Source organism: Petaurus breviceps, unplaced genomic scaffold (assembly GCF_028583685.1).
Source record: "Petaurus breviceps papuanus isolate PSGF00001 unplaced genomic scaffold, PetGlider_PUasm1.0 41, whole genome shotgun sequence".
In the NCBI taxonomy this organism is placed as follows: domain Eukaryota; kingdom Metazoa; phylum Chordata; class Mammalia; order Diprotodontia; family Petauridae; genus Petaurus; species Petaurus breviceps.
The window spans coordinates 435,799-452,362 of NW_027186320.1; the positions used below are offsets into that span (position 1 = coordinate 435,799).

The window sequence follows — 16,564 nt, forward strand, 5'->3', positions numbered from 1 at the left end:
GATAGATAGATAGATAGATAGATAGATAGATAGATAGATAGATAGATTGATAGATAGATAGGTAGGTAGATGGATGGATAGATATTAGAATGAAAGATAGATCACAGGAGTTGAGGAATTTGAATTTATATATAAAGGTGCTTGACAGCACAGCTGCATGAATAATGCCATTTTCAAGGTATGATGCCAGGGTTTGAAGTACAAATGAAAAATGTCAACCAGGTCCAAAACCCTTGAGACAGAAGGGTCAAAAGATGGCCTCAACAAGGATACAGAAAGATATTTCAAATAGATTTGATGAATTGAAATGAAGAAGTGAGGATGGCAGAGGGAGGGCCTGCAAGTGGCAGCAAATCATACAGAATGTATCCAATTTTTCTCCTGGCCTCAATTTCTGAGGGTTCATGAGAGAAGGATCAACAAGCCCTAGAGAATATGGCCAGCATTTTCATGTTATCTAGAGAAAGTCAGCTTTTATGGAGTGTAAGAGGATGAAAAGAGGTTGAGAAAGAGACTTCTAATAAAAGAAAATGAGTTTGAAATAAAACAGGGTTCCAAAGGTTACAAGTTAAAGGAAAAGAGAACAGGGCCCAGAATGAGAACATATTGTGCCAGTGAAGGAACATATTGGCAAAAAAAGTAGCAAATGAAATGAAGTTCTACATTTGAAGAAGTATATACTGAATCACAAGGACTAGAGGATCACAAGTACGGATTTACTAGCCATTGAGCAGAAGAAGCACCAGTGGCTTCTCTGTTTAGTTAATCAGAAAGGAAATTAAGAGGTTGAAGATAATTGAAAACAGGAAAACTTATAGCATCACAGATTTAGAGCTTGAAATGCTCTTATTATCCACCAAATCCACTCATTTCTTTCTATAAATCACAAAACTGATACTGAGAAAAATCAACTAAATTGCCCAGGGTCACACAGCTATTGAGTTGTTGAGATGAGGTTTTAGTAGAATTTTTTTTTATTTTCAGTCTAGTGGTAAAGTTCAATGTATCATCTAGATTTTGTGAAAAAGTGGGGAAATTAATACCAGATAGTATGGCTAGATTTATTTGTTTATTTTTCTTTTGTTTTGCATAGTTTCTTCTTCTTTTTTTTTTCCAGTTTTTGAAAGGAAGATTTATTTAACAAGTTTCACTTAGCGCAATACACCTAAAAGGAAATCACAATACAATGAAAGATTTAAATCAAGGCCTCAGAATTTAATACAAACACCAAGACCAAATCCTAAAGTATTCGTATTGCGTCTCAAAATTGTCCCCATTAACTTAAAAAAAAAAAAAGCTTAAACGTACGTGCCTTACAGGATAGTAAACGAAATAAACTAGAACAAACATGCCAAATGTTTCACTTTTGAATCGCAGACACAGCTCCTATATTTGTTTTACAAAAAAGCATGTCTCCCAACATGCATCTCAAACAGTGTTCCATGTAATGTGGTATAAGAGCAACATTTAACATAATTGAAACTGCTTTAACCTAAATACGCTTACTGCTTAAGTACACTCCTACAACATAACTACCTTGAGAAAAGCTGAAATTGTTTAACAGTTATAGTCTTTACTCAACTTGGTTATTACATCCTAGATGAATGTTTGTGTTCAAAAATACTGAACCTGAAAGTTTTTAAAACAATCCTGATTTCACTTACAGTAAGCATAAATCACAAGCTTGTATTGCAAAACTGTTAAACTTCGTTTTTGTTTGTTTTTTTTTTCTTTAAAAAAAGTTGACCAAGAGTCAGTGATCAGGATTACATTCCCCATCCACCACTCATACTGGACATGCCAGACATCCCTCCCATTCCGTTCACTCCCATAGATGCACGGCTCCCGCTAGTGTAGTAGCTGCTGTTCATCGCTCCTTGGCTCCCTATGCAATGTTTGATTGAAAATCACTGGAGTTTTCCTGTAAAACTTGGTCATATCCGCTCATGCTGCTTTGACCACCGTAGCCTCCTCCGTAACCCCCACTCAGCTGCTGGCTAGCTGGACCACCGTAACTGAACTGGTTTGACAAGCCCATGTCTCCCATCATTTGGCTACCATAAGCACCACTGCTTGCTCCTGCTGTAGAATTCAAGAAGAGTTCTACATATCTGTGTTCGTAAGCACCACCGCTTGCTCCTGCTGTAGAATTCAGGAAGAGCTCTACATATCTGTGCTGCATATTGGCTTTGTCTTTTGACATAGCTGCCACAGCATCTTCATGAATAGCAAATTCAACATCTGCTTCTCCAGTCACTCTGCTATCAGGTCCAATTTCAATGTGTACTCGAACAGGGTTGAGTGGTGAGCAAAAATTGTAAATATCATTTTCAGTAGCTCTATAAGGTAATCCTCTCATGTGCACACAATGGCCTATTGTACTCTGGAAAGTGGATCCACCATCTCCATATCTATGATCAGACATTCCTGTGCCCTATTCTTTCCTTGTGTTTCTTTAGAGCCTTTTCAGCTATTTCCTGTGAAGCAAACTGCATGAAGGCCTCCCCCGTACTCCTTCCTCCCCTGGAAGTCCACCGGCAATGTTATCCCATTTGGCATGATTTCCAACCCTGAAAAAAACTGAACAATTTCTTCCTTGCTACAGCCAAATGGGAGTCCTCTAAGGCGCACAAAGCCATCATTGGCAGTGTCAGGACTATTTGGACCAGTATGCTTCAACACCCAATCCATTTCAACATTGTTTGACTTGAATACTTCAACATATCTGTGTCCCATAGTTTCTCTGTCTTTTTTCAGTGCCAATTTGACTTCATCTTCTGATTCAAGTTCAACAAATGCTTCTCCACTTGGTCTGCCTTCTCGGGTATAGATGAAACGAATGCCTGATGCCCCATTTTGAATTTTGCATTCCGAGAAGAAGCGTTGGACTTCATCGGCCGAGCAGGACCAGGGCAAGCCCCGGACCTTCACCACTAAGCCTTCTCCGCCTTCGGTGCTCAGCATCATCTTGTTCAGTCAGTAGTGGCGGTGGCTCGATACTTGACTTCGGCGTGGCTAAGAAGAAAAATCTGCATAGTTTCTTCTGTAGTACAACAGGTCTTTGGTGCACTGAGGGTTCAGATTCTGGGTGCTTTTTGGTAAGAATTCATTACAATTCAAATACACTTCATTTTCTCAGATCAGGATGGTGCAGTTGGCAAATAAAATTTTAAAATGCCCATTTGTCTGATTCTGATATTACCTAAAAAAATAGAAGCATACAGAAGCTGATTCACAAGAAGAAAAACATTCTCTAAGAACATCTGCTTCCTTCATATGACTCTCCAGTTGATATATTTCTTTCCAATCTTCTGGTCTGTTGACTCTTTTCATCATCTTTTTCATCATCTGTACTGTTTTGAAGTGTTTCAGGAATATCTATATCATACTCTCCTGAAGCCTATAATGTCATCCTAACTTTCTTACCATAATCTGAGATGAGTCCATTCATAGAGAACAAGTTATAAGTTTTCCCCATCTATAGTTAGGGACCTCAGTTACATTTATTTAACTTGTAGGTAATATATTAGATATGAGGAAAGTTGAAGAGTATGCTACAAGCTAGAATGGTAGTTGAGTTCAATGTTAAGAAGGTGGGTGCAGACAGAAAAATTTGCGTTCTGGGATGACACACAAAATTTTAATTTGTCTGTGGTATTATACCTCTGCTATTTAGATATTTAAAAATATTTCAGGAACAAAAACCAACAAATTTTAAATGGTTCATGCTTGTGAAATCTTACTTGCCTGCATGCATATTTGTAGGAACTATAATTACCACTTGATTTATCTATCTGGGGAAAAAGAAAACTTCATAGGATCTAGTTCGTGTGATAAGAGAAATTGAAAGGAGACAGAATTCCTGTTCAATGAGTGGAGAAAGATCTTGGCCAGCCTGCAAAAAGGAAAGGAAAGCCATATTTCACAACTTTGGCTTACCTGTCCATTAGGAAAGTAAGGGTCAATCCAGTGCAATGAAAAACTTCAGAAAGAAGGGAAAATTCAAGTTGTTTCCAGAATTTAAATAAGCACTGTCAGGTACTCTAAAATAATGCCAATGATGGCAAAATACAGTAGCCACTTAGAGAGGAATATTAATGTGGACATACAGTAGATCAGATATAGACATTTTTTTAAATAAGCCATTTTAGTGTCCTGAAATGTTTTATTAGCATTTTGTAGATAAAACATTCAAAGAGCCACAAAGAAGCTTCCACATTTTATATATTTAAAATGATCAAGGAAATATTTCCCTAGCAATGACTTGATGCTGAAAAAAACAAATGATAACTTTTTTTGTGGTTCCTTGGTAATATTTGCTTCTATAAGCTTCATTTTAATGGAGGAAGGGTTGATTTTCATACTTGTACACAGAGCAATAGGGTTTTTAAACTCTCAAAAGTAAATATGATTCATAAAGACTCAGTGATATCAAAGGACACTTTAAAATAAAGTATATACCAACTTTTGAAATAGTTAAAGATAAAGTTCTGGATATACTGAATGGAAAATAAATGCCTTGTATGCAATGGGAATATTATCTCAGAATACCATTATTTACCCAAGTTAAACCCACATTTGGGAATATTTTTAATCTATGTTTTTCATATATAGTACCATGATATGGCCTTTTAGTCAGGTATCCCTAAGTTTTACATTTTAACTTGAATCCTTATTGATTGTATGATCCTGGGCAAGTTTTTTCTGCCTTTATGCCAGATTACTCTTTAAGATCACAAACTGCAGAATAGGCACTGATCTGTATTCATAGAGGATTTACTCTCTGAGAGCTTTCTCTACAGGAAAAAAATATTGTTTGTCTATTCCTTTCCTAATAATGAATAACACACACAGAGGCTGCAAAGAGTATATGATCTTACTGTGTTTACTTATTAACAAACAAACAATAACAACAAAAAAGATTTGATTCAATAAGATAAAATGATGATTTAAAAGGTGTCCTTCAATGGTCATGTCCTATTCATATATAAAAATTACACAAGATTCATTGAAATATGTAACAAATGATGCAATTTTGACAAAGTCCCATTTATTTATATAAAGTAGAGCATATATTAGGAAGATATATACTTTTCAAAAATATATTAATAGAAACACTATAATAGAAGTAGGCTTTAAGATGGTTGCATCAGCACAAGAATTATCTAAAGAAAAGATAAAGAAGTAGGAAAAGTTACACCAATTGAATTATTGGAAAAAATGAATGACTTTTGTCAACTTCTGAAAGTAAATATTAAATATTTCACACACTGCTTAAGAAGGATTTACCATGTCTTGTGCATAAAGGAATATAAAGAACTGTAAAAATGTACATGTATGTCTACATGTATGTGTATGTGTACATGCATGTGTATATAGATTAACATCATTTATAGGCCAGCAAATAATGTTTAAAAAAATAGAAAAAAAGGGAAAAATATTGCGGGGAAAGGTAGATCACAAAACTCATGACATATTTAATATATCATTATACATGTGCATATTATATATACATATAATATTTATGAAACAAAAATTAAAATATTATAATGGTCATAAAATACTTAAATACAATTCAATTTGCAAATCTATTGCAAGCCTAAAAATGTTAAAAACAAGGTCCTAGAAATGACAAATATTGTTATATTTGTTTCAATATCCTCCCTACCATTCTATCTCTGACAGTGGCACAAGGCCTATTAATTGAAAAACGTCATTTCCGTTGTTGACCTAAGCAAAGTTATGAAGTAGAGGGAGTCTGTTTTTATAGCCCCTCTCCTTTTTTGGGGGAAATGATTTTTTAATTCTGTTCCTTCTACACGGGCAGACTCTCCAGACATGTGTATTGTATGCTGGTTTTCCAGAGCCCCAACCCTCAATGCTGTTATCACTACCCAAAACTACCCTCTCTGATTCCTTTAGTCTCCCTAAACTACTTTGCAACCGATGCCTTCCTGGAAGCATGGGACAGTATATAGTATAGTAGAACAAGTCCTGAATTTGGAGCAAAGTTACATACATTACAATCCTGATTCTGTCACTTGCTACCAGAATAACTTTCTGACTAGTCCTTTAGCACCTCTCAACTCCAGTTTCAGTATCTGTAAAAAGAAGGTGTTGAACTGGATCAGATGTCCCCAAACTTCTTTGGCCTACCACCCCCTTTAAATAAATAGTCAGCACCCCTCTGGAAATCTACTTTCTTTAACTCTTTAACTTTTTTTTTTTAAGCAATTGGGGTTAAGTAACTTCCATAAGGTTACACGGCCAGTTATTTCTGGGTGTGGTGCTAAGTATCTGAGCCCGCATTCGATCCCAGGTCATTCCGATTATGGGGACAGTGCTCTTATTCGCTGTGCTACCTGGCCACCCCAAAATAACCTATATTTTTTTGGGGGGAGGGCAATTGGGGTCAAGTGACTTGCCCAAAGTCACACAGCTAGTAAGTGTGTAAAATGTCTGAGACTGGACCTGACTCCACGTCCTTCTGACTCCAGGGCTGGCGCTCTATTCACTGCACCACCTAGCCACCCCCTCTTTAAAATTTTTTAGTAACATCTTAAATTTTAATAATTCATTGTAAATTTATGGGGGGTTGTGCTGCATTGAAATTTTTATGATGCAATATTTCATCATTTAACCATGTAGTATTGAATTATAAATAAATAATTACTTGCACATATTCTTGTGGATGCATGCTGGACTTCCCAATAATGTGAGACACACTCACCTGCCAATACTTGCTTGTTTAGACCTGTTGGTTGACTTCACCATTAATCAGTTATACCTTGCATTTTGTGAGTTTATTTGGAAAATAATGTAATCACTAAGACTTTAAGTCTGTTAAACAATAGATGAAACACATAAACAATATTTCAAAATTTTATCCTCTTTTCTTCTTTTCTTATGCTTCCAACCTCTAGCTCCCTTATTTTTATTTAATGCCCCCCACCAATTGCACCCAGGCTACTACTGCCCTCCCTCCCTCAATTATTTAGCCCCACCTGGATGGTGGTATAGCCCACTTTGGGAAACTATAGACTAGATGCTCTCTGTGTTCTTTTTCAGCCCTTAATCTATGATGCCATGATCTTCTAAATAGAACTAAACCTAATGAATGATTTCATCATTCACTCTATGCATTTGTTTTTTTTAATATGCCAGTCACAACAACATGAAGATTTTGTTTTCAAATCACTATGGTTTAATGCAAGGGTAAGATTATCTTTTAATATTTTTTTGATCAGTCTTGTCTCTAATAGTCTTCCTTGATATGCTCAGTAATTTATATGTCAGTGACCTGTGCATTTAGTGTGGAAAGAAGTTAAAGAGGGCTTCACAAGTAGAAGGGAAGCAAAGAAGCATTAAATCAAAGTCAATCTTGCATATGAATAAGCATCTTACACTTGGGCCTCCTCTTATAATTTCTTCTGCAAAAACTACTTTAAAGTCTATAGAAATGAGTCCTTTCTTTGAAGAAAAATAGCCAAGTAAGCAAAAAAGTAACCAAAGTAATCAAATCAATTTCAAGAGCTGGGAATAAACTTAAAATTCATAGGTGATTTATAATAAAATGACAGGTTTTCTTCTACTGTCTATTACTTTTTTATTTCTGACTTCAAATTCAAACATAATTCAATCTGTAAGTTAGTTTGTTTAATGTAGATTATATAATTAAAATATACAAATTAACTATTCATTGAAAGTGAATTAAGCAGTGTTAGTAGTTGAGTAGATTCATACATTGAACATTTAGTAAATGCCTACTATCAGCAAAGAACTCTGTTAGGTAATTTGTTTGTTGTTTTTAGTCATTTTTCAGTCACATCTGACTCTTCATGACCCCATTTTGTGTTTTCTTGGAAAAAACACTAGACTTGTTTTCTATTTCCTACTCCAACTAATTTCACAGATGAGGAAACTGAGGTTAACAGGATTAAGTGAATTGCCCGGGGTCACACAGCTAGTATCTGAGGTTAGATTTGAACTCAGAAAAATGCAGTCTTCCTGACTCTAGGCTTGGCACACTATCCACTGTGCTCTTTAGCCCTCCTATCTGTTAAGCAACAGGTAAGAAACAAAGATACATAAGACTGGATCACTGGCCTGAAGTATCTTTGAATTTATTCTAGAAAACAGTGATTGTGATAAAAGGATATGAACTTGGACTAAAGAAATATGTAGAAGTTTTCAGATAATGCTTTTTAACAAAATGATGTAAGAAAATCCAATATACCAAGAATTTATTAAGTATATGCTATGTGTTAGGCCCTGTACTCATTGCTGGGAATACAAAGTCATTCAAAAGCAGAAAAAAGGTTGTATGAATGTGTTTGTTTGTGTGTGTGTCTGTGTGTGTGTGTGTGTGTGTGTGTGTATTCTCTTATGTTGAGGTTCTCACTTAAGGGAAAAAATACGAATTTCTAACCAAAAATTTGAAATTAATCCAGGTTACTGAAGACAATGAAAGAAGAGTAATAAGTTTCACTAGGAAACAGAAAAAAAAAATCTTCCTTTCCACTGTACCTTCTTTCCCACAACATGTATGTGACCAACAACAAATGTAATACAAGTTTATTGAAATTTCAAATACGCTTTTTTATTACTACATATTATGCCCCTGTTTCTCTATCATTTCTCTAAATATATTGTATAATGTCTGTCAGTCAACACACATTTACTGAGGTAACCATATGAAGGATAAAAAAAAATCTTTAGGGGTGGCTAGGTAGCACAGTGAGTAAAGTGCCAGCCCCAGAGTCAGGAGGACCCAAGTTCGGTACTGGCCTAAGACACTTAACACACACACAAAAATAAACTAGCCGTGTAACCTTGGGCAAGTTACTTAACCCCAATTGCCCTCCAAAAGCCGAAAAAATATCGTTAGAAGTATAAGGCAACAATTTAATTTATAAATGCATCTCAAGAACCATACTCAAAATAAGGAGAAAAAAATATGAATAAACAGCTTAAAATTAATAGGCAAACTGGTCTAGACACTTTGGAATATCACTTAATTTACCTAAGATAGAATTTATCTTTGATGAGATTGAGATAATGATTCCAGTCCTATCCCTCAATGTAAATATGAGTAAATTACTCTATAAAGGTGAGATATAGTCATGGTAACTGAACAATTTCCTGGATACAGAGTCTTGAATTCTCACTTTTATTCCATCCCTACCTCATTGTGTGACCATGGGTAAATGAGTTTACTGTTTCCTTGAGGCACCCTTGCACAGTGGATAGAGTACTAGATGGTAAGCCAAGAGGTCTCATTTTCAAATCGCAACTCATACTAGTTGGAATCAAGAGCCTCTCATCGATATTTGAGACTCCATTTCCTCTTTTGTAAGATAGGAAATGCAATAGTGTTGTTGTGAGGCTCAAATGAGAAAATATATGTAAAAATGCTTCTCAAGCTTTATAGTATTGTATAAATATCGGTTAATAATATTATTTCCTCATCTGTGAAATGAAGACTCTTGACTAAATTATCTCTTAGCTTCCATCTGGCTCTAAAATTCTATAGTTTTAATGACCAGTTTTAAGTGGCCCATATTTTCTCTCTGGATTTACATATACCTCAGTGATCATGTTGATCACACTATAATTGTCCATATTTCTAGATAATGTATTCCTATAGACACAATCTAGGTAGTCTCATCATGATAACCTGTTATTCCTTGGCAACATGCTTTCTGGTATAATTTATATTCCCTGTGAATCAACATTTCCTGCTGTTGTGCTTCATTAATAAGAAAGATTAGCTTCTAGATGTGTTGTTTCCAAGAATAATATATTTTTAAAGCCTAGGTGGAGTGTGAGGTATCAAAGATTATAATATGAAATGTGGAATTACAGTAATTAGTGTTTCCAAAAATGAATAGGGAAGATACTCTGTCTTCTTTCATCTTCTCTTTACATTTGAGATAGAGCAGACAACTCATAATTCAGTAGCAGGCACCATCTCTCTTCCACTTGGGCTGGATAGCACTAGGACATCAAGGATACTTGGCTATGTTGTCAAAGAAATATTTTGAATGGAGAATCTCCCTCACCTCCAAATGCACAAACCACAGCAAGAACCAGCAGTAGAGGTAGAATCAGATTGTTTTGACTCCAGCACACCTAGAGATTTCCTTTATTGTTGAGGGGGAGGGGTGTTGTAAGTTGCTTTTATCTACTATTTTTTTTCTTGTTTCTTTTTCTCTTTGTGCCTTAAAGCTCTGCTCTCATGAGAGAGTTCACAGAGCAGTGACAGAAACTTCAACCTCTTCATCTCTTGTCATACCCAGCCTTACTGATGTTTGGCTTTTTTCTTTTCCTATATTCTGTACTCATGCCTTCTATTTCTCTTTACCTATTTCTGAAAAGTCCTGTGCCTTTCCCTCCCCCAGTTTTCCCTCTGAAGTTTTCTGTCACCCTCTGTGATTTCAAGGTCTTGGCTGACTGCCAAGCAGACCATCACATATCACTGCTTCTTTCAAGATAGTAAAGCAACACAGTGAAGCAGATTAGAGGTGAGGATATTTTTATTTTATCTAAATATTATAGTGAAAATATAGGGGAAAAGAAATAGCTATAGGTTCTTAGACTAGAAGAACATTTCTTAAATGGTCAATAAAGCAGTAGATTTATTTATTCTTTCTTCTGTTCTTTCCTTGTTGCATTATTGTTTCTCATTTTGAAAAGATTATATTTTGTGAATATGCAGTTGTGCACCTATGATCCAGATGGTTACATCTTCCATCCTTATGCATGTGCTATTGGATTCTCTAGCAAATAAATGTTTTAAAAGTTGTTATAAGGTTGTGAGATTATATATGTGTGTATGTATATATGTATGTATGTGCATATGCATGTAAATGTATATTTATACACACATATATAGACATGCATATGCACATACATACACACATATATGCATACATATGTCTCTTGATCCATAATTTTGATATTCTACAGGAAATATTGACTGTTAGTTCTCTATAGGCAGTAATCATGTCAACTAACTTTTTCATATATGCCAGCTCATTGCATAGTGCTCTGCGCATGGTAGACATTTATTGAATGATTTGAATGTGTTGCATTTCAATTTCTTAAATTTAGTACATATATGAATTAATCATCCCATTAAGAAATCCTATATCATTTCATTGGGGTACCTTTGTATAAAACCAAATGACATCTAACTTTTTCTAAGTAAGAACATGAAAAGGTTGTTTTTTTTTTAATTTCATGTCATTTTTGATCTGTCGTAAAATCACAGAAAGAAGGAAAGAAAGAATGAATGAAGGAAAGAAAGAATGAAAGAAAGAAAGAAAGAAAGAAAGAAAGAAAGAAAGAAAGAAAGAAAGAAAGAAAGAAAGAAAGAAAGAAAGGAAGAAGGAAAGAAAGAAAAAGAAACAAAGAGACTCAATCTATAATTTCATAGACATATGAAACTCCAAGGAAAACTACATCCTCTTACCAGTCCCTACTGGTATGTTCTCAGTAACTTAATAGTCTTCTAGGTTTACCTTTGGAACCAGGAGGCTAAATGACTTTCCCAGAGTCACACAGAGAGGTCTTGCTTCAAGGCCAAGTCTCCATTACTACTTCTTTACTCTTTTATGTATAAATTGCTACACCCTATAAAGTCGGGCACTAAGTAGTTAAATTATTTCTGGTTGTTCTTCCCTGTTAAATGTCTATGGAACTGAGAGTTTTCTAAGCCCTTAATAAGCAATGCATGCATACATACATACATACATACATTATTTTAAAAATAAATAATATAAAATTAATTTGTTTGGTTTTGATCATCCTTGAGATTTAGATATACTGATGGGAAAAAATGGAAACCAGAAAGTGATAGCATGTAACCTTTGACTTAGTAATGGCCAAGGAAAAAGTTATGGGCACTAAATGACAGATAATTTTATCTAGTGACCATCATTGATATTATCATCATCATCAGATGCTTTTAGATATTAATCTATATAAGAAATATGGTCAGCAATTGTGACAAATAAGTCAAGGTAGTGTTATTTTAACTTTCATTCATCCTTAAGGGAATCTTAGGAAATACAGCATAGTAGATTGAGCTTAAAATACTGGTTAACAATTATTTCTGAGGAGGTTCTTAGAATTGTGATTTAGAGGGCAAGAAGAAAGTCTTGAGCACAGTGAAGCTGATAAATCAGAATTTAAATTTAAACTTGTCAGTGAAATGACATAAATTCAAGGTGATTGGATATTCTGTTGCTGTATAGTATACAGAAAAAAAAAATTATCAACATAGTCATGACCCCTTCTGTAAAACTGATAAAAGTCAATACCAACATTTGTTCTATTGTATTTCATTTGTCTTCTGCAGAAATTTTTTTTTCTAAAATAATATAATTTCATAATGGGGACCTCAGAGATCATTACCAACTGAATCCCGAACCCTAACATTAAACTCCTCATTCCTCCTTCACTACTCTCTAGTTTGATAAATAAACCACACGTATCACTGACCCAAGAGGAAAGTAAAAGAAGTAAGAAAATATCTCAATATATGTGTTCTTTTTTTTGGAGGAAGAGCTTTCTGATCTATATCACAGACATTTCCTCTCATTTTCCCCTTTCCCCCTCAATGAATTTTTACCAGTAATATATCACAAAGTTTTTAAGAGATAACAAAGAGACAGCAAAACTACTCAATGTTTGTTGTTGTTGCTGTTGCTTTCATTTCATTTTGTTTTAGTTTTTGCTTTAAGCATCTCTATTTTGGATGATGATTACAAAAAATGAAGAACAAACACTGAGAGGTAAATTAAAGACATGGATATGTGAAGAGACAACACAGGAGCACTTAATTACTTTAAATAAATTCAGGCCCACATTAATAATGGCAGTTAGTGATGCGACATATAGAGTGCTGGTCATAGAGTAAGAAAGATTTGAGTTCGAATCTTCCCTCAAACACTTACTAACTGTGTGATCTGAGGCAAGTCACATAACTTTTGTTTACTTCAATCTCAGCTGTAAAATAGGAATAATAATAGTACCTAATTCATAGCCTGTTGTGAGATTCAAATGAGATAAGAATTGTAAAGTGCTTAGTACAATGCTTAAAACATAGGAACTATATAAAAACTTATCCTTTTGCAATTATATTATAGAAAAAAACAGAAGAAATGAAGATGTAATTACAGACAAATATTACTCATCTTTCAAGACAGTGGAAAATGAAAGGAAAGCCATAAGGTTGATAAGATAATTTATGAGAATTTCATCATTATTAGGATAATTTGGAGGGAATATATATATATATATATGTATATATATATAATAGATAGATAGATAGATAGACAGAGATAGGGAACACAGGGTTAGTTGAATATAGAGTAATGTTATTGAAAAAAATAAATTAAGGGGTGAGAGAGGAACATGCAGGGAGTAGGAGAAACAGGTGGAATGGGGTAAATTATCTCACATAAAAGAAATAAGAAAAAGCTTATATAGGGGAGGGGAAGAGAGGGTAGATGAGAGGGAATGAGTGAAATTTACTCTCTTCAAAATTGGCTTAAGGAAGGAATAACATACACACTTAATTGAGTATGGAATTCTATCTTAACCAATAGGAAAGTGGGAGGGGGAGATAAGAGAAAGGGGATAGAAAGGTGTGTACATTGTAGGAGGGGTAATCAGAAGCATATACCTTTGAGGAGTGACAGGGTGAAAGGAAACAACATGACTATTATGGAAATGTTTTCATGATTACACATGTATAACCTATATCAAATTGCTTTCCTTCTCAATGAGGGTCCATAGAGAGGGAAGAAGGGTATGAATCTGGAACACAAAGTTATCCAAATGAATGTTAAATATTGTTTTTACATATAATTGTGAAAAAAGATACACAGGCAATGGGGTATAGAAATCTATCTCACCCTACAGGAAAATAGAGGGAGAGGAGGTAAATGAAGGGGGGGGGGGTGATAGAAGGGAGGGCAGAAGTGGGGAAGGGCAACCAGAAACAAACATTTTTGAGGAGGTTCAGGTGAAATAAGAAAGAGAATAGAATACATGGGGATAGGAAGAATAGGCTTCCACACCATGAAAATTATGGATATGTTTTGCACAACTACACATATATAACCTTAATTTATAAAATTTCTTGCCTTCTCAATGGGGGAGGGAGAGGGAAGAAGGGAGAGAATTTGGAACTCAAAGTTTTAAAAAAAACAAATGTTAAAAATTGTTGTTTACATGTAAATGGGGGAAATCAATAAAAAATGGAGAAAATAAGGAGATTGGAGAAAGTCTTGAGGAAGACATAGTGCTGAAGAATAGAAGTTTTTATTTTATCTGTTAGATAACAAGTAGTTTAGAGGAAGGCAGTATGGTATGAAAAACCTGAAGTCTTGTTAAGTCAGATAATCATTTTTTTTTATCTTACACTTTTTTATATTACTAACTTCTCAAAGTAATTTCTAATTTTTTTTAGATTAATTCACATCCAGAAATCTTAATCATCCTTTTCATTGTTCTCTCTAATGCTTACTCTAATTCCTTGAAGTGCAATCATGCTTATAACAATAAATTATGAAAGGATATATAGATATAGATATATCTATGTGCACACAAAAACACACACAAGCACTAAAAACTAACACCTTAAAAAACAGACTAGCTCAGATGGTAAAAGAGCTCCAAAACCAAGTGAAGAAAAGAATATTAAAAAAAAACAGAATTGACTGAATGTAAAAAGAGGTACCAAAGTTCACTGAAAAAATATTTCTTAAAAAATTAAAATTGAGGGAGGCAGAGCCAGGATAACAGCATAGAAGCAGGAAAACTCCAAGAGCTCCTTACATAAACACATCAAACACTTATAAAATATGACTCTGAACAAATTTTAGAGCTACATAACCCACAAAGTGACAGAGAGAAACAAATCTCCCACTGAAGACAGCCTGGCAGACCTACAGGAAGGATCCATTGCAGCATGTTGGGAGCCGCTCGAGCCCCTCTTGAGCCGTGGTTTTACACCCAGGACACGCAGTGGCTGTAACAGACTTTGGGAGATTAAAGCACCAGCAGTTGGGGTGGTTTCCAGAATTATCAACCCATAAATGCCAAAGACAAAGTAAAAGGTCAGTGTGGAACTCTGTTGGAACTGGGGGCGAGAGGGATTGTGGTCCAGCCCCTGGTAACAGGGAGAGAATTGTCAGAGGGATGGCAGCTGTGTAGCTGCTGCCTCATGGCTGCATCACAGCTCCTGGCTTGCAGATTATAGGGGGAGCAATCAACCATTCAGAGGGTAATCGCTCTTACAATAACCTGCTTGGATCCGTACCACTGTCTTGGATGGTGGTCCTAGTGTGTATGACCAGTGAGTCAGAGCTTATGGTGTCAATAAAGAGGGCACCCAACCAATAGCTCTGGAAGCTTTAAAAACCTCAGCAGTTTGTAACAAAGCTCGCCTCTCTAGAAGCAGAGATCTAATGTGGCAAAAAGCTCAAAATTCAAGTAACTGGCTGTCAATATGAGCAAGCAGTGGAAGCACAAACAGACCATAATATCCTTTTTTGGGGACAAAAATGATAAAGGCATGGAGTGGGAGGAAGACAACAAAGTCAGAACTCCTGAACCAAAAGCTTCCAAGAAAAATATGAGCTGCTTATAAGCCATGGGGGAGCTCAAGAAGAATTTTGAAAATCAAGCGAGAGAAGTGGAGGAAAAATTGGGAAGAGAAATGAGAACGATGCAATAAAATTATGAAAAGAGAGTCAATAACCTTACCTGAAGAAAATAACACCTTATTAGACTAATGCAATGCTAATTGCATTAGTAATATTTTATTACTATATATATGTATATAGAATTAGTAATAAAGACTAAGGCAAATGTCAAAAGAGTCCCAAAATGCCAATGAGGAGGAGAATGCCTTAAAAAGCTGAATTTGCTGGATAGAAATAGGACAAAATCAAAAGGTCATGGAAGAGAATAATTCCTTGTATTAGATTGGAGGAAATGGAAGCTAATGACTTTATGAGAAATAAAGATCATATAAAATAGATCCAAATAAATGAAAAATAAAAGGCAATATGAAATAGCTCACTGGAAAAACCACTGACCTGGAAAATAGATCTAGGAGAGATAATTTAAAAATTATTGGACTACTTGAAATCCATGAACAGAAAAAGAACCTACAAAATCACCCTTCAAGAAATTCTCAAGGAAAATTGCCCTGATATTTTAGAACCAGAGGGCAAAACAGAAATTGAAAGAATTCACTGATCACCTCTTGAAAAAGATCCCCAAAAGAAAACTCCTAAGAATATTATAGCCAGCTTCCAGAGTTCCCAGATTAAGAAGAAAATATTACAAGCAGCGGAGAAGAAACAAATTGAATATTGTGGAAATCCAGGAAGGATAATATAATATTTAGCAGCTTCTATATTAAGGGGTCAAAGGCCTTGGAATATGATATTCTGGAGGTCAAAGGGGCTAGGATTTAAACCAAGAATCACCTACCGAGCAAAATTGAGTATAATGTTTCAGGGGGAAATATGGTCATTCAATGAAA

At 35.0% G+C, this 16,564-nt stretch overlaps 1 protein-coding gene across 1 annotated transcript; it reads right to left on the reverse strand.

Annotated features, from left to right (window-relative positions):
- Positions 1-1,093: 1,093 nt before the first annotated feature.
- LOC138171075 (heterogeneous nuclear ribonucleoprotein H-like) lies at positions 1,094-3,036 on the reverse strand. The gene is made up of 2 exons (XM_069100486.1): positions 2,491-3,036; positions 1,094-2,434 (listed from the first exon to the last, which is right to left on the reverse strand). Exons 1-2 carry the CDS (start codon positions 2,965-2,967, stop codon positions 1,886-1,888), a joined length of 1,026 nt encoding a protein of 341 aa, XP_068956587.1. The 5' UTR covers positions 2,968-3,036; the 3' UTR covers positions 1,094-1,885.
- Between the last annotated feature and the right edge of the window lie 13,528 nt (positions 3,037-16,564).

Coding starts and splice junctions, on each gene's coding strand:
- LOC138171075 (XM_069100486.1), bottom strand. CDS start 2,967: ATGATGCTGAGCACCGAAGGCGGAGAAGGCTTAGTGGTGAAGGTCCGG. Junction 2,435..2,490: donor ACGGGGGAGGCCTTCATGCA/GTTTGCTTCACA, acceptor AGGAAAGAATAG/GGCACAGGAATGTCTGATCA.